Source organism: Grammomys surdaster, unplaced genomic scaffold (genome assembly GCF_004785775.1).
Source record: "Grammomys surdaster isolate TR1022 unplaced genomic scaffold, NIH_TR_1.0 804, whole genome shotgun sequence".
Classification (NCBI taxonomy): domain Eukaryota; kingdom Metazoa; phylum Chordata; class Mammalia; order Rodentia; family Muridae; genus Grammomys; species Grammomys surdaster.
Genome location: NW_021605223.1, coordinates 794 through 19,113, shown reverse-complemented (window position 1 = coordinate 19,113; position 18,320 = coordinate 794). Strand labels below are relative to the sequence as shown.

Below are 18,320 nucleotides of genomic sequence, written 5' to 3'. Positions count from 1 at the left end.
CTGGAAGTGGCAAGAAGTCACCAGAAAACCACTAGAACTTCTTTGGTGGTTTTTCTCTCTGTGAAGTCGTGACAAATGACCAGCAAAGGCGAACCAATACCACACAGCATTGTCACTGTCTGTTGGGTTATATTTATAGCTTTTCCAAACATCACATGTTCTTTCAAGCATCTGCTCTAGCAAAACATCACATACCCTTATTCCAGGCAGCTTCCAGAAAAACACCACATGTCTGTTCTCACCAAAACATCCTCTCAGTCTACTTCAGCAAAAACATCTTCTCATAAGACAGTTTCCAGAAAAACATCACATGGCACAACTGAGTCTCCAAAGAAACCAGAAATTTCCACTTCGCTGACTTTTAAAAATTCTTTTGAAGGGCTAGAGAGATGTCTCAGAGGTTAAGAGCATGATTGCTCTTCTGGAGGTCCTGAGTTCAATTCCACATGGTGGTTCACTGTATGGTTCCAATCTGTATTGGAATCTGATTCCCTCTTCTGGTGTGTATCAAGACAGCTACAGTGGATTCATATACATAAAATAAATTATTAAAAATTCTTTTGAATCTTTGTGTATGGGGGTGCCTGTGTGTGGTGTGTACACATGGAGGTTCTCAGGTATCTTCCTTTATGACTCTCCGCCTTGTTTCTTTGAAGTACAGTGCCCCCCAGGACATGTGGCTGGCAGCCAGCAAGCCCCAGTGATGTTTCTGTTTTTCCCACTTATCACTGGAGTGAGACCATGCCTGGCTTGTTCCATAGGTGCAGGGGCTCAATCCCTGTCCTTGTGGCTCTGTAGCACACATCGGTAGCCACCGAGCTGTACCCCAGCCATTGACTTCACAGTGCAATTCATAATCAATTCATGATCAGACCTGCTCGAACCTCTGATGTCCTGGAATTTCAGCTGGATGCAGTGAAGACACAGACATCAGAAGCTTATCAATTTACCCTTCCCCCACCCCTCTTCTAATATCTCAACACCCATAATCAGCTTGAAAAAGTTAATGAAGAGTTGGTGCCCCTATTCCCTGGGCTTGGGGGCTGAGGTGGTTAATATTGGGCTGTCTTTCTAGCAAAAAGGAATGGTTTTATTGGAACAGAGAGGAATAGTTAGAATTGATTACTTAGCCATAACCTATTTGGTAGAAATTTATATAATTGTTATTAAGCTAAAGTTATGTTTCTTAAATGGTACAAAATTTATTTTGATTTCAAATTTAAGGTATTCATTGGTATGAGTTTCTTATTGATATAAAAGTGAAATTAATATTGTTACTCTCATAGGCATTGTGCCTACATAACACATTCAGGAATACAAGGCTTAGACCCAGTCTCTCTTCAGCCTTTTTTTTTAACCGATTTGAGATGGTTAGCCTGTGAGTTAAGGGCCTATAGCAATTGCATGGCTCTGAGTTTATTGTGAGGGTGTTTTCTAGATTTTAATTAGAAGTAGCAGAGGGTAGTTAAGGGACAGCAGTCCAGATTGCCTTACATGGATAGTTGGTTTTCAAAATGTCAGAAGTTCACAGAAGTGACGTTACTAACATGTCTGTATTAATGCTCATTTTGATTAGAGACCTGTCTACTCCTGATAGCTTCCCTGTCTTGGATTCTAAGAAGAATTTGAGCATCTTTGGAGTTACTCCAGTTGTGGTGAGACAGCCACTAGGCAAAAATTGCCTCTTTTCATCTACAGACAAAATACTGTCCTGAAAAGGACACACTTGAGGAATAGTCGACTGATTATATCTGCCAAGGCACAGTAATCAGCCATTAATAATTCTGCAGTTTTCTTTCTGGTTGCCTAGCTACATTTAACCCACTTTGTCCATTTTCTGGAGCTCGCCATGCTTGGGAGTACCACTGCTACTGTGCTCTCGGGCTCTGGTAAAAGAGCTGGTTTTGTTTTGTTTTTTTGTTTTTTGTTTTGTTTTTACTCTGCAGGGGAATCTTAAACAGTTCCCTTCCACACTGCCTCACTGAGGCTTCCTGCTCCTTCCCTGCTTTTTTTTAGGTTAAAAACAAACAAACAGGCCAGGCAGTGGTGGCACACGCCTTTAATCCCAACACTTGGGAGGCAGAGGCAGGTGGATTTCTGAGTTCGAGGCCAGCCTGGTCTACAGAGTGAGTTCTAGGACAGCCAGGGCTACACAGAGAAACCCTGTCTCGAAAAACAAAAACAAAAAACAAACAAACAACACAAAAAAACAACACGAACGAACAAAAACCGGCCTTCCACCTGGGCATTCTCAGGCTATAAATCTGGTTTCTAAGACCCCTTATGTTGGACGCCATATGTAACTGCACGGTTTTTTCTCCTGCACCCTAGTTCCTACCTTATTTAGTGATTAATAAAAGCTTAGGCCAAAAGCTTTGGCTTGTTCCGTGACTAGCTTGAATAACTAAATAACCCATCTACTCTATCCCATGTCTGACACAAGGTTAGTAGTTATCTCTCCTCAGTTTCATTCATTTGACTTCCTCTGTCCAGGAGGAATCGTCCTACATTCGACTCTTTCCCAGCGTCCCTCTCTCTCTCTCTGCCGGATGTCCCACCTTCTATTCTGCTCTTTCCTATAGGTCATGGGCCTTTGTTTGACAGGTGATGCATAAACACAGTACAGGAGAGATTATCCCTACACCCATGGGTGAGCCTCTGAGAACTCAGACCTTCTCCTGACATGTGCTTGAAGATGTTCATGAATTCAGATGAAATGCTGAGAATAATCCAGAAAACGAAGCTCCCACTCTTCGAGACTATTGCCCGAGGAGTCTGAGGCGGGCAGATCTGTTGTGTGAGCTATGGATTTGGACCTACCTTTTTCCTGGGGGCCTACAGGTGAGGGAGCAGGAGAAAGTCTAAACTAGGTTGTTTTGAGATTTCCTTTCCCAGTGTAATTAATCTGAATTTCTTCATCTTAGCCTCAGGCAGACTCTTTAGACAAGGGCAAAAAGAAGCCACATTCTTCACCAAAATATCACAAGAACCGTCTCTAGTGCACATACTAAAGTTCTCTGAAACTTCTTGAGCCCCCACAGTTCAAATCACCCTCAGCATCACTTAAAGTATTCTGCTGCTTTCCAAAGTCCCCAACTCCACATTCCTCCAAAAGCATGGTTAGGCCTATCACAATAATACCAGTGTCTCGAACCAACTTATGTCTTAGTTTGGGTTTTATTGCTCTGAAGAGACACTGTGACAAAGGCAATTCTTATAAAGAAGACATTTAACTGGGGCTGGCTAACAGTTTTAGAGATTCGGTCCATTAACATCATGGCAGGAAGCATGACAGATATGGTGCTGAAGAAAGAGCTGAGAGTTCTACATCTCGATCCAAAGGTAGCTGAAGGGCACTGTCCATCAGCAAGCAACCAAGTGGCTCTTATCCACACTGGGAAGAGTCTGAGCATAGGACACTTCAAAGCCCATCCCACAGTGACACACTGTCAGGAGCCATAATGGGACAAGCTAATAATTAGCAGGTGATCACCCTGAAATGCTTGCCTCAGATTATTATATAATCTGTGACAAGTGAGCGCTTATTCAGCAAGGCTGTAAGGGATTTATTTTAGGAAAGATTTCTGCTACTAATATGCTTTTCCTATTATTATTATTATTAAACATATGTAACAATCACTAAGCAACAGCACTCCCCTTTGGAGCAGATCTCTGCAGACCCACGAAGATGTACTGTCTTGTAGTGATGCTATATAGACAAATAGAGGACTTCTTAAATCTTAATGATGATCCTGTAAGAATTCCTAAAATTATACCAAAGATTATTAAGCTCTTTTATAGTGGGACTGCTATTAGGTCCCTTTCTGATAGTCAAAACTGCTATGAGAACTCTGCCAGTTTCCCAAGTGTCATCAGCTAATTGCTCTTAGATAGTAACCAGACTTTCTCCTGCTCAGAGCACATCCTAAGAGGTTGTAAAACAATTAACCAAAGGTCACTAAAAGGGAACTCATGATTTATTTTTTTTTAAAGATTTATTTATTTATTTCATGTATGTCAATATATTGTCGCTGTCTTAAGGCAGCAGATGCCCATTACAGATGGTTGTGAGCCACCATGTGGTTGCTGGGACTTGAACTCAGGACCTCTGGAAGGGTAGTCAGTGCTCTTAACTGCTGAGCCATCTCTCCAGGCCAAACTCATGATTTATTATAGGTGCTGGGACAGAAGATAAAATATTGCCTGGGTTTATCTATACAAAACTTCACTAATTTCTTAGTTATAGTTTTAAACCTTCAGTGAACCTGTGGAGCTAGACAGGTGATGGATGTTTAGCCAGATAATTACTCCTAGTGGATATGCATGTAGACATTATCTGTTGTAAACTTCTATTTCGACTCATGATTTGATTTTTGGTGTGAACTTGTGATGAACTCTGTAACATGTGATCATGTACTCTGAAAGATGCATAAATACTGAAGACAAAAACAAAGTAGTAGTAGTCATAGGAGTAGTAGCCGTTCGTCCCTTCCTTTCCTTTTCCCCTGCCTAGAATTCTTTCCCTTAGAACTTTTCCCTTATTAGAATTTTTTCCTTTTCCCCACTCAGGACCTTTCCACTTTTCCCCTTAGATAGCTTTCATAGGAAACTTTTTACACTTAGTAATAAACTCTATAATAACTTCTCTAAGTGTTTTTTCTTCCTGTGACTCCAGACTAACAGGCATAAGTTAGAGCCCAGCAGTTCCTGCTGAGATAGAACAAAGGCCACATTGCCTAATCTTCTGCTGTTTTGGGGCTGAGGTACTAAGTGCCAGAAACTGCAGTTTCAGGCCTCAGAGGATACCAGAGGGCAGGTCAGCTACAGTAGCATAGTAAGTAAACTTTTCTAGAATAGATAAGTAAACTTTTATTATACAGCAACCCTAAATATCTTGTAAGACCAAGTCTTACCCCCCACCGACGCTCTTCCTCCTCGGCTGCCTTAAGAACCAACAAGAAGAAAGAAGACTCTTCCCCACCAAACCGGGGCTGACTCTCCCCCCACCCCAACACACTTCCTCCAACAAGACTGCACCTACTCCAAGGCCACACTTCCTAATAATGCCACTCCGCATGGGCCAAGCATTCAAAGACACATAGAGTCTATGAAACCGAAACCTATTCAAACCTCCACAATAATCAAACTGTAATAAATTTTCATTCATGCCATATGAACAGACGGCATGACAAGTCCTGAGGATTTAGTAGCCAACAAGATTTATCAGTTATGCATAGCTCAAGTTCTGGCAGGAGACATCTTCATGTCTCAGCCGGTATCAGGGCTGTTCCCTTGTAGAGGGATCAGCAGTGTGTTACCTGTTATTGGTCCTCTTGATTTCTTTATGTCTGCAACCAAGATCTATAGGGGGATATCCCCCTATCGAATCTGATTTTTATAAGTTTCAATGGAATCCACCATTTTTTTTCTCCTAGTGAATCATATACAAAACCTCTTCCCTGGCGTAACACACTGCCTGTCTTTCATTCTCAAGTTACGTCATCCTTAACATAAACAGGCTGATTTAGTTCAGCATTTTTTTTTCTATAATCCATGGTCTCTCAGCTGCTCTTGGTTTTTTATCATTAGCATTTAAAAAAATTTGAAGTTAATGAAGCATTATGTGATGTGTCCCTGGGAGTCTTTGTCACCCATTTCTGTTTGCTCAGCATCTCTTTTAAAGCACAATTGGACCCCTCTACAGCTGCTTGTTGTATGGCATTGTGTGGTATACGGGTAATATGCTTCCTATTATGATTTGTTAAAAATTGCTTCATTTCACTAGAGACGTGTACATGTCATTTTAATCTGCCCAGGTATTCTCATAATTGCCATAACTTCAAATAAATGTGCAATTACAGAACCAAGTTTCTAGAACTTAAAGCGGTTGCCTATTGATATCCTGAATATGGTATGGTATGCATACTTTAATTTTACAGATTCTGGGAAACAAAACACATCCATTTGCCAAGTTTAATTTCTTTGGGTACCTTTCGGGTTACTCCCTGCAAGTAATGGAGTTTGGTTATATAAAGTACAAATAGGATATTTTCTTATAATTTCCTTGGCTTGTCAAACGATAGAAAAATGCCCCTTTAGACCTTTACTCTTACCATGGTGTTTCTTATGAAAATTTGAGGCTTCTAGTACATTCCCCATCAACAGGTGAACAGTTTCATCGTTACCTTGTGCTAGAGGGCCTGTGTGGAATCTGACATGTGTTACATACAATGGAGAATTTCTCTGTCCTTTTTGTAGTTGAAGAAACAGTGAAGTGAATTTTGGTCATAATGAGTAAGTTCAGCAGTTTCTATATACCAAACAACACTTCTGCAAATTGAGAGCAGTAACTATATGAAGAGATTCAAGAAAATCTAATAATACCATAAGAGTGTCATAGAACTCTGATGTTGGAACTGAAAGGTACGGGCTTTGAATGACTTTGCCAATTTTTTTTCCTGAATTATAACCAGCCATTCCCAACTTATTTTGCATTAATATAAAACGTAAGGACTTCAGGAATCTGTGTTCTTTTTACAATATGAGGGTGAACCCAATTACTTTGTAAGTTGAAGTGACTTGCTTTTAGGGTATTTGTTGTTAATTTCGCGCAAACAGTTGCTACAAGCTCTTTGCCAGTCTTTATTGATTGCTAATAATGATATACTCAGCATTAGTACGATGCCTTATAATTCCTGTTGGGTCTGTTTCCCACAATTGCCAATTTTTCTTTTCATAATCAAATCAGAATCCTTTTCTATATTCCTTTTTTAAATTCTTTATTTGTATGCTAAGAAAATCCATTTGAAAACACTATCTTCCTTTTGCATAAGGAGTACAGTAGGAGATTAAATTAAGGGCAAAAATACCAAAATAAAGAGCGTATATAGTCTCCTGAAGCCTCTGTGTTTTGGGGGGCACTTTTAACAATCAGCAACGTAGAGCCCACCTGACAGCAGAAACTAAAGATTCCATGCAGTGTGGACCCTCTGGTGGAAGATAAGATGTGATCTCTGACTGAAGCCCTTACAGCAGATGCTGCAGATTTAGGGTGTCTATCCAGTGTGGACCCTCTGGTGCATATGGAAATACGAGGCCTGACTGAAACCCTTCCCACACTCCTGACACGTGTAGGGTTTCTCTCTCGTGTGGACCCTCCGGTGAGCAGTGAGCCCCACACTCCATCTGAATTCCTTCCCACACTCCTCACACTTGAATGGCTTCTCCCCAGTGTGAATTCTCTGATGGACTTGGAGACTGGACTTCTGACTGAAGGCTTTCCCACACATGTCACATTTGTAGGGCTTCTCCCCTGTGTGCACCCTCTGGTGGGCCTGGAGGTTTGAGGCCTTGCTGAACTGCTTCTGGCACACACTGCAATTGAATGGTTTCTCACCAGTGTGGACACTGTGATGGGCCTGCAGACTTGAGGCCTGACTGAAGCCCTTCCCACACTTCTCACATTTATATGGTTTTTCTCCAGTGTGGACACTCTGGTGACTGTGGAGGCTCAAGCTCCAGGGGAAGCGCTTCCCACACACATCACATCTGTATGGTTTTTCCCCAGTGTGAACTCTCTGGTGATCTAGAAAGTGAGAGCTCCGACTGAAGCTCTTCCCACAGACATCACAGTGAAACGGCTTCTCCCCTGTATGGACCCGCTGGTGGCTTTGGAAGCTTGAGACCGAACTGAAACCCTTCCCGCACTCTTCACATTTATATGGCTTCTCTCCTGTGTGGACCCGCTGATGGATATCTAGGTTGCCACTTAAGCTGAAGCATTTCCCACACTCGTCACACTTGTACGGTTTCTCCTCGGTATGGACTCTCTGGTGGGTGTGAAGGTTTGAGCTACAGCTGAACCGTTTGCCACAGTCTCCACACTTATATGGCTTCTCTCCTGTGTGAATTCTCTCGTGGGCCTGGAGGTGTGCCCACTGTGTGAAGCCTTTCCCACACACCTCACACTTGTAAGGTTTCTCTCCTGTGTGTACTCGGCGATGGATGCTGAGATCAGAGCTGCGGCTGAAGCCCTTCCCACAGCTGTCGCACCAGTAGGGTTTCTCCCCCGTGTGCACTCTCTGGTGAGTCTGAAGAGTTGAGCTGTGACTGAAACCTTTGCCACACTCTTGACACCAGTAGCGTTTTTTTCCTGGATGAATGCTTTGTTGAGTGGGGACACTGGAGCTATGCCTAGTGTCCTTGTGAGTACTACATACAGAAGACTTCTTTCCTAAGAGGCTCTGTTGATGAAGTTCCAGACTAGGGCTGTCATTGAAGGCTTCTTGGCCCTCGCTGCACTGGTAGGCCTTCTGTTCTCTGTAAACACAACCCTGAGTGAGGAGTGTCACAGGAAAGATGACTTCATCCCAGTCATTGCTGCTGTGGATTTTGTCTCCTTTATGTGGTATATTGTTATAATGGTGGGAAATGCAACCCAGAATGTCAACACCTGGAGCCAACAGCTGGGGCTTGGTTTTCACAAGAGTCTGCAGATGGTGTTTCCCATGGTTCCACCTCTCACTAAGATGTGTTTTACTCCAAGAACTCTGATCTCTCCCAGACAGAAATTTCTGATTTTCACTAATGCTGGAATGATTGCTTGTGAGACTCTCAAGACAGCCATCATTCTCGGAGGCCTGAGAAGGCTGTTCTGCTCCCTCATGGCAGGAGGAGCGGCATTGCTCCAGGAAGTGAGAACTCTTTCCTTGAGTGTTGATTACAGCTTCTGGAGCTCTGGCCGGTTTGTTGACATCATGGTCTGTCATTTGCCAGCACGGAAGCTTCCCCAGTGAAAGGCATCTTATTCCTGTTGCATCAAGAGGCGCCATCTTATTTCGACTCTGGCATCCTGAAAGAATAGAGAATAGAAGATGGTATCAGCACAGATGGGGACATCAAAGGTCCAAGTCCTCATTTCTTTCTGGAAACATCAACTAGAGATCACTGCCAAAGTTGAGTGTCTGAGAGCTCTGAGGAACAAAAATCGAAGACAAAGAACAATCAACATTTGACCACAGTGGGAAATTTGGGGTGAGCCCAGGAATGAATGTTCAAGGTTTCCTCAGCCTGTGCTGAGCATCTGACTTGCAGAGCCTGTGTATAGCTGTGCAGAAGGATAATGGGGAGAAAGCACTCATCTGTGGTAACAGCTGTGGTGATGCTCGGACACCAGTGAAGGGAGGAAGTGCAGAACAGGGAGAGTGAGCGGGAGACACATGTAAAGCAGGGCCTGGGAGGACTTCCGAGCAGATGGATGCAGAGGAGGGGAGGGGGAGGGGAATGGGAAGGGAGAGAAGGAGAGAGAGACAGAGAGAGACAGAGAGACAGACAGACAGACAGACACGGAGAGAGAGATAGAGAGACACAGACACAAACACTCATATACACACAGAGAGACAGGGAGAGAGATAAACAGAGATAGACAGACAGAGACAGGAGTTCTACCAGGGAGGAGCATTGTAGCCAGAGAGATGCAAAGGACAACACCTGGGACACAAAGATAGAAGCAGGAAAAGAACTGGAGCTCAGCAGGGCTGGAGGGTGAGGTCCCAGGAGCATGAGCTTTGTCAGGCACAGTGGACAAAGCCTGTCACCCTAGTGCTTGGGAAGCGTAGGTAGGGGAATCACAAATTTCTGGGTAAGCCGAGGCTATGGAGCAAGACCTTGCCACCAAACAAAAAATATAAAGTGGAGGCTGGAGAGATGGCTCAGCAATTCAGAGCACTGGCTGCTCTTCCACAGGACCCAGGGTGGGTTCGCAGCACCCACATGGTGGCTCACAACCATCTGTAACTCCAGATCCAGGGGACCTAATGCCCTCTTCTGGCCTCTGTGGACATCACGAGTGAATGTGGTGCAGAAACACATGCAGACAAAACACTCACATATACATAAAATACAAAGTAAATAAACCTAAAAGGAAAGCAGTGGAATGCAACAGACACGGGATGTGAGCTTCTGACATTGCCAAGGACACAGGGGATCGTCCTCACCCACTGCCAGGAGGTTCCTGAAGTTCTCCAGCATCACATCGTGGTACAGCTTCCTCTGGGCGGGGTCCAGCAGCCTCAGCTCCTCCTCACTGAAGAACACGGCCACATCCCTGAACGTCACTGCCTCCTGTGACAGCAAACACATGACACTTCAGTTCCATTCCCGATGTCACTAGGACCTGAGCATGTGTTCACACAGCGTCTATGGTCTAGTTGGGGTTTCTATTACTGGAACACAACACCATGACCAACAGGCAAGTTGGGGAGAAAAGGGTTTATTAGGCTTACATGTCCATATTCCTGTTCATTACTGAAAGAAGTCAGGACGGGAACTCAAACAGGGCTGCATCCTGGAGGCAGAAACTAACGCACATGCCATGGAGGGGTGGTGCTTATTGGCTTGCTCAGCCTGCTTTCTTATAGAATCCAGGACTATCAGCCTAGGGATGGCCCCAACTACCGTGGGCTGGGCCCTCTAACACTGATGATTAGAAGATGCCTTACAGATGGGTCTTATGAAAGCATTTCCTAAACTGAGGCTCCTTCCTCTCCCAGTGTTCCTCAAGGGATTAAATGAGGTCACAGAAAGGACCCAGAACACTATGATATGCAGCAAGCAGCCAGTATATGTCTAACAACACTGTCATCATTGTCTGTATTATGGCAGTCATGGCCATATACTGTCCATATAAAAACAGTAAATTTAAAACAAAAATTAAATTAAGTGAAAGTTTCAGACAAACTGCTATTTTTAATCACTTACCAAAGTACTGAAGATTTTTTTTTTAAACTGCCAAGTTTAGGCCAGAATATAGAGAAATAGGAACACTTACTGCCTAAAAATTAACTGGAAAAAAATTACCATAGTTGTTATCAGAACAAGCATCTACTCCCTGGAGCTGACAGTATTGTGTAGCTGGAAAGCTTGGCTGAACACCATGTAAAACACACCCCTTTGCATTAGTGTTCATGTTTCAGTTTCCTGAATCATGCCTCCCGGGTGCACAGCGGTGTCTAATACACGAGCGGAGTTTCCACACTGCTGATGTGTCTCCATCAGAGCACAGGGCTCATTCAACTCCAGCTTGTCTGTATATATGTCTGTGAGTCTGTCCTTTCTTCATTCCTTCATCACCCGAGTTGGGTCAACCACAGAAGCCTGGCGGCAGCCAGACCCTCCATGGTTGTTCAGGAAATTAATGTTCAGGATGCCAGTGCAGGAGGTGAGGGTGACCAGTGTTCTGTGTGCACGTGTGTATATATATATGTGTGTGTGCATGCATGTAAGTGTACATATATGTACATAAAGGTACACATGCATGTACAGGTTAGAGGACATCCTTTGATGTCCTTCCTCAGGTCCTGGTCATCTTTTTTTGTTTTGTTTTTGAGCCAGTGTCTTCCCTGGCCTGGAACTTGCCAAATAAGCTAGGATGGGTGCCAATGTGCCTGTCTCCAGAGAATCACAGAAATAGGAGAACATGCTTCAGCAAGGTGAGAGGAGAAAGCCAGACTCCCCAAAGCTGTCCTCTGAAGTCAACATAACATGATTTTGCGTGCTTGCAACCAACCCCCTCACGCAATAATAATACAAAATTTCAAAATAATAAGAATTCATAAATCACGCCGGGCGGTGGTGGCGCACGCCTTTAATCCCAGCACTTGGGAGGCAGAGGCAGGCGGATTTCTGAGTTCAAGAGTTCGAGGCTAGCCTGGTCTACAGAGTGAGTTCCAGGACAGCCAGGGCTACACAGAGAAACCCTGTCTCGAAAAAACAAAAAAACAAAACAAAACAAGAATTCATAAATCACAGTATGGAGAATTCATACTGATTTGCAAAATACAACTCAGCGAGCCACGGAAAATGATGCTACTTTAAAAATGTTAGTGAACTTAAAAGGTTTTTTTTATGGGCTGGAGAGATGGCTCAGTGTTTAAAATCACTGACTGCTCTTCCAGAGGTCCTGAGTTCAATTCCCAGAAACCACATGGTGGCTCACAACCATCTGTAATGGGATCCAATGGCCTCTTCTGGTGTGTCCGAAGACAGCTACAGTCTACTCATATAAATCTGTTTTTAAAAAAGTTTTTTTATGTATGTGCATGCCCTGTGTCTGTGTGTACATGTGTGCAGGTGCCCTGGGAGACCAGAAGAGGGCGCTGGATCCCCCGGAGTTGGAGTTACAGGCAGCTGTAAGTGTCAGGTGTGGGTGCTGGGAACAAACTGAGCCAGTGTCCTTAACTACTGAGCCACCTCTCCAGCCCACTTTCTCTAATTCAATATATTTTATTCATCCTTTTACACTTTCCCGTGTGCAGTGCACTTTGAGCACATGTCCCCACTGTCCTCTCTTATCCCTCCTCCTTCCAGACCTTTCTTCTCAGCAACTTCCCCTCTTACTCCACGCAGTTCAGAGAGGCTCGGCTGCAGAGCGAGCGCTTGCCCAGCATGCAGGGGCCCTGTTTCCAGTCCCCAGCTCTGTGGGGAATGGTGGAAGCAAGCCGACTTACCTGTAACTTGGTCATTGTTCTCTTCTCTTTGAGACAAGGCAGGGCTCTGGGAAGCAAGCTGGGGGAGGAAGGGCTTCATGAGAACATTGCTAGGACAGTCGGGCCACAAGGCTTCCTCAGCTTCTCCATCAGCGCCAAGGGCTGTGCTCGCTGACCAGGCTTTTCTCCCTACTTCCTGCTAATCGGTGGTGTGAGCCTCCAGGTTACAAGGCCACCCATGCCTCACCTCACTCACAGCAAGGTGTTAGGAAAGCCACCTTCTCTATTTCTGGCAGCTCCAGGGATGCAGTGCACGCCTGCCTTCAGAATGCTGCCTGTGGTGATGGGTTTCCCAGAAAAACAAACGCTTAAGAAGCGCCGAAGTCTCTGATTGAATGCTGTGTTATGACTACTCTTAGAAGAGTCTGTTAATTGTAACAGCTATCTTACATACTATGGTTTCCAAACATAAGAATGATATTGTCCTCTTCGGTGTCTTGTTCTTAAAGGCTTAATTACTAGCAAACGTTCATCTACAGAAGCCTACAAAGTCTCTTTTCCGAGGTTCATGAAGATAATGGCCAATTTAGAAAAACAAAACACAAAACTAAACAAACAAACAAACAAAAAACCCTAAACCCTCTCTAAGGAAAGGGGAATTTGGTCCTATGGGACGGCTCAGCGGGTAAAAGAAACTGCTGCTGAATTTGAGTCTCTGGGCACCACTCGGGGGGAAAGAGAGACCAGATTCCCACAAGTTGTCTTTGGACATACTCCTTTATGTACTTATTTTTAATTATTAAATAAACCAATTTATTTACTAAAATAAAAATATTCTTTAATAAATAAATTCATGGGGGAAATGGCGTAAAAAGTAGACTTGCGTACCACTTAAGGATTCAGGACACTGGCCATTTGTCATCACAGCTCCTCCGCCAGGCTCCCCTGGGAAGCTAGACTCTCCCCGGGGCTCTGCAAGCTGCTGAGATGGGTCCGCGTACGGTAGCCCCGCCTCAGACAGAGCCCAGCTAGAGAGGGCCCGGATGCAGAGAAGACCTGGATGCTCTGCTTCTCCCAGGCCGCAGACGGCCACTGAGGGGATACATCAGGAGCACTGGCACAAACGAAGCGCCACACCACTCTGCAGGTTTTCACCTCACAGGAAACACTCACGAGCAGCCTCCCCTCCCAAGAGCGGAAACGACCTCGGCCGCCTTTGCTGTCAGAACTACAATTCCCAGAATTCCTCAGCGGCTGCACCCTCTGAGGACTACAGTCCCCAGAATGGCAAGGCTTCAGTGAACCGATTTAACTAGTGTGAGGTCGGTAGCTCGCGCTCCTGTGTTGCTTTTCAGCTTATTCATTTCTGAAATTCCATGAAAGACACCTATAGATACTTCTTTGTTTTTGTTGTTTTGTTTTTCGAGACAGGGTTTCTCTGTGTGGCTCTGGCTGTCCTGGAACTCCCTCTGTAGTACAGACTAGCCTCGAACGGACAGATCTGCCTGCCTCTGCCTCCCGAGTGCTGGGATTAAAGGCCATCAGGCCTGTCTGTGGATTTTTTTTTTTTAAATTGCCATCCCGTATTATATTGCATTATAAAAGCTAACAGGTAACGTGCACAGCTGCAGTTGTCTAATTCTGCGGCAGAGTCAGAGTTTCTACATAGAATCTCCCTTTGAGGCGTAGGAGACTGGCTCAATTGTAAAGCACCTGCCCAGACTCCCCTAGTGAGGGGTTGGGGAGTGACCTAGTGGTAGAACACAGGCTAACTGAGTCACTGTTCTCTTGCTGTGAAGAAACAACATGACCAAGGCAACTCTTATTGACCAAACCGGCTCAGTCAGTCAACAGGTTCTCCAGCGCAGGAGTGAGGAGTAAAAGAAAAGAGACGGTTAGACAAAATTGCAGCATGACCCCAGCCAGTTCTGAGGCTGAGGGCTGAGGCAGGTTTGTTTAATCCCCCATTTCTTTTAAACCCTTTTAATTACATGGAAGTATTTAGGTCAGTTCTACATTGAGGAACCAACAATACAATAGAAACAAACAGTCAAGGAACAAACAAGGCAATATACAGAGTCCCGGGATCACCCCGTGATCACTCTCATGATCACTGTTTCTAAGGGCTCATCTGGATGACAAAGTATCTGCGCCTACTTCCCTGTCCTAGCCCACAGTCATATTCATGCCTGAGGCCTACTTCTTCGTTCTAGCCTAAGACTAGGATTCCTGACTGAAATTTCTTCTCTATTTTAGCCTAAAATTAGATTCCTGCCTGAACTTACTTCCTTGTCATGGCCCAAAGTCAGATTCCTGCCTAAAGCCCATTTCCTTGTCCTTGGCCAATGTCAGATTTCTGCCAAGCAGCCCCAAAACCTCTCCACATCTTATACAAGGAAACATTTAATTAGGGACTTGTTTACAGTTTCAGAGGTTTAGTACATTATTACGGCAGGAGCGTGGCAGCAGCAGCAGGCATGGTAGCTGACAGTTACATCGATCCATACTCAGGACACAAAGATAAAGAAAAGAAGATCATTGATCTCCCAAAGAGAAGCTCATCTATAGGATGAAATTTAAAACTGGCAGGGTTTTTTTTTTTTTCTAACTCCACTATCCCCCAAAACACTTGAGACAGAGCCCTGTGGATTTATTCAACAAGCTTTAAGCACAATAATTGAGCAAATATTCCCAACCCTCTCGGCTATCTTAGCTTCTTCCCAGCCACACACAAGTTTCTTGCGTTTAGTCTCACCTTAGCTTGCTCTCCTGTAGCCATCTGTTCTGAAGGAGCACTCCCTTGGCACATCTGCCTCCTGCCCGACACGATGGTGGCTCTGTTCATCTTCTTCACCTGACCTGTAGCCCTCTTCTTCCTCCCCCTCTTTCTCAGGCCCCTGGCTTGGATTGGAAGTTCAGCCTTCCTATATCCTCAGCCTAGTCACTGGCTGCTGAGCATTTTCCTAGCCAATCAGAGATGACTGGGGAACGTTCTTTACATCACACTGATACAGGACATGTTTCAGTAGTTATTACATTTCCTGTCTCCGCACTGTAACCAGTTCTGAGGCACAGAAATCAGCGTCTCAATATAATGTACAAGACTCTCCTCCAACATCTCCCCTTTGAGTCCGATGAAAGCCTCTTTTTCTTATAACAATAAACTATATACAGTAAGAACATTATTAAACAATTATAAAAAGCTATCAGGTAAGAATTGCATTAATAATGCCCGGTCCATTTGTATTTGGAAACTTGGGAGAAAGCACTCTGCTATCTATCCTATCTTGATGAGCTCAGAGTTCCATACTTAAATCATTTTTCATCAAAGCTGGCATTTATCAACCAAAAAAAAATTTCTACTTATACCTAAAAATATCTTTTCAGAATATTTTCTTAATTCTTAGACAACTTAAACTGAATTGGGATGTAGGAGGAGCTAAGGTGGGAGGAGTAAGGAGAGGAAGAGGAGGAGGAGCTAGGGAGGCAGAGAGGTAGGAGCGATGGAGAACCACGCCTGGATGGAGAGCAGTCACCGGTAACAACTTATATTTAGGTTGGTTAATTGGGAAACACCTCTAATTGTATGGGCAAATTGTTATTGAGCATTATCAAACATATAAAGCCTTTGATTAATATTTAAGCATTAGAGTCTCTTTTCCTACCGGGCCCTCGTGAATTGGCAGAGCCATCTCCCATGCTGGCATCTCACAGGTGGCAGGGCCGGTGTCTCTGACCGCCTGAGCTAAGCAGCGGCGGTAAGCTCCTGGCTGCAGGCCTAGGCTAGTTGGGAACATGGTGGCTGATTAAGAAAAGCCAGATTGAATGCCGCTGTTTTAAATATCTCCCGCAACACTGGGAGATGACAGCTGGCAGACACCATGCAGGAAGAGCTGCAGCAGGCAAGTGAGCTTCCTGGTGGCTGCCCACAATTTTTCTGTGATGGGTGTACCCTGGAGAAGCTCAGTCCCACAGGCTTTGTCCCAGGATTGCTTCGTGCTACTGATGTGCCTTGTCGTGTTTGTCCTTGCTATATTTCTCACATATCGGACCTGGTGTGGTTGGGCGTGAAGAGACCCTCATTGCTTATAGACCGGTGTGATTACTTCCTGGGCGATGCGTCAGTGTTTTGGGCAGGTTTCCTGCAGATCCACGTGAAGACGAACTTTCATGAGATAATGCTGTTTAGATGAATTAGTGATTTTATGGAACCCCCGACTTAAGTAGTTTTATGACATTACTGCGATTTAAATTGTTTTGGGTAGTTAGGGTAGTTGATACAAAGTGTAAAGTTAGAATCAAGAATACAACGTCCCCAGCCTGGCGGTGGTGGCCCACGCCTTTAATCCCAGCCCTTGGGAGGCAGAGACAGGCGGATTTCTGAGTTCGAGGCCAGCCTGGTCTACAGAGAGAGTTCCAGGACAGCCAGTCATTCAGGTTGGGTTTGAGTTCCTGGATCTTCTGATCTAGGCATGTGGTCACAGGTTTTAGTGTGTACCATGAAGAGGAAGGTCACAAACAAAGAGTTCACAATTTCATTGTGAATGTAAGAAAACAGATGATTAGCCAATTTAGCTGATCAAGACTTCAAAAAGAAGACCTAATGTAGAAGATGATCCGTTTCATACTGAAAACAAATTGTTAGCTAAGCATGGAGAACTCTTGCTTTCCTAGACTGGCTCGTGTCAACTCCGTTAATCTACGACAAAAGAATTATTGCTTTGGGGTTACAATAAACTTGTGGCGAGAAAGATATATGGGAAATGTTTAGTTCATTATCAGTCTTTAAAGAAGAATACATAACCAATAATCCTGTTGTAATTTCCTTTTTTTTTTTTTTTTTTTTGTTTTTTTTTTTTTTTTTTTTTTTGAGACAGGGTTTCTCTGTGTAGCCCTGGCTGTCCTGGAACTCACTCTGTAGACCAGGCTAGCCTCGAACTCATGAACTCAGAAATCCACCTGCCTCTGCCTCCCAAGTGCTGGGATTAAAGGCGTGCACCACCACCGCCCGGCTGTAATTTCCTTTTGTGTAATGACTTTAATCTGTTTCTGAAGAATATGTTTTGGTGGTGATTGGTTTTTGTTTTTGGTTTTTTTTTTTTTTGAGAATATATAACTTGTGGCTATGAGGTAATTTTCTTCTTACATAGAAAACTTTGTCTTAGTGGGTATAAAAGGGCTAAGGGAGAAATTGAAGTTGTTGGAGCTTTGATCTATTCATCCAATGTGTTTGTCTGTCTGTGTATAAGTATGGATGTCTGTATTTATGTATGTATATGTTATGTATGTATATGTGTGGGTCTGTGGAATTCTGGGTGTTCGACCACGCTCCCAGAACCCAGAGACCTAACATACAGCCCCCTTGCCAGGTCACGTAAGGCACGAGACTAACAGGTCTCTGCCTCAAGATTTACGTATTACCTAAGGGCACCGCCTTCGAGGGGCCCCTGGCCCGCGCCATGTCCTGCGTGCCCGGTGTCCCTGCTCCCGGGACCCTGCGGTCGCAGGCAGCATGTGGACTGTTCAAACACCACCCTGCGGCCAAGACCGAATCATCAACAGAGAGTGCTGAGAGCCTCAGTTCCCGAGACGGCCCCCACCCGCTCCGGGTGGCGCCCACGCCGCCACCCGCGACCCCCGGGTGCGAGCATTGACCCGCATATATGTATGCATGAAGGGTTTGGACCTTGTTGGAAATTGCTTCATGCACCGTGTGTGTGTGTGTGTGTGTGTGTGTGTGTGTGTGTGTGTGTGTGAGAGAGAGAGAGAGAGAAAGAGAGAGAGAGAGAGAGAGAGAGAGAGAGAGAGAGAGAGAGAGAGAGAGAGAGAGATCCC

The 18,320-nt window shown here is 44.6% G+C and overlaps 1 protein-coding gene across 1 annotated transcript; it reads right to left on the bottom strand.

Moving 5' to 3' along the window:
- Positions 1 to 5,793: 5,793 nt before the first annotated feature.
- Positions 5,794 to 13,650, bottom strand: LOC114633954 (zinc finger protein 235). The gene is made up of 4 exons (XM_028782561.1): positions 13,374 to 13,650; positions 12,507 to 12,564; positions 9,996 to 10,122; positions 5,794 to 8,851 (listed from the first exon to the last, which is right to left on the bottom strand). Exons 2-4 carry the CDS (start codon positions 12,519 to 12,521, stop codon positions 7,056 to 7,058), a joined length of 1,938 nt encoding a protein of 645 aa, XP_028638394.1. The 5' UTR covers positions 12,522 to 12,564; positions 13,374 to 13,650; the 3' UTR covers positions 5,794 to 7,055.
- Positions 13,651 to 18,320: the final 4,670 nt, after the last annotated feature.

Excerpts from the sequence above, each read along its gene's own strand:
- LOC114633954 (XM_028782561.1), bottom strand. Across the intron at positions 8,852-9,995 it reads CAGGAACCTCCTGGCAGTGG|GATGCCAGAGTCGAAATAAG; the intron begins GTGAGGACGATC and ends CTATTCTTTCAG.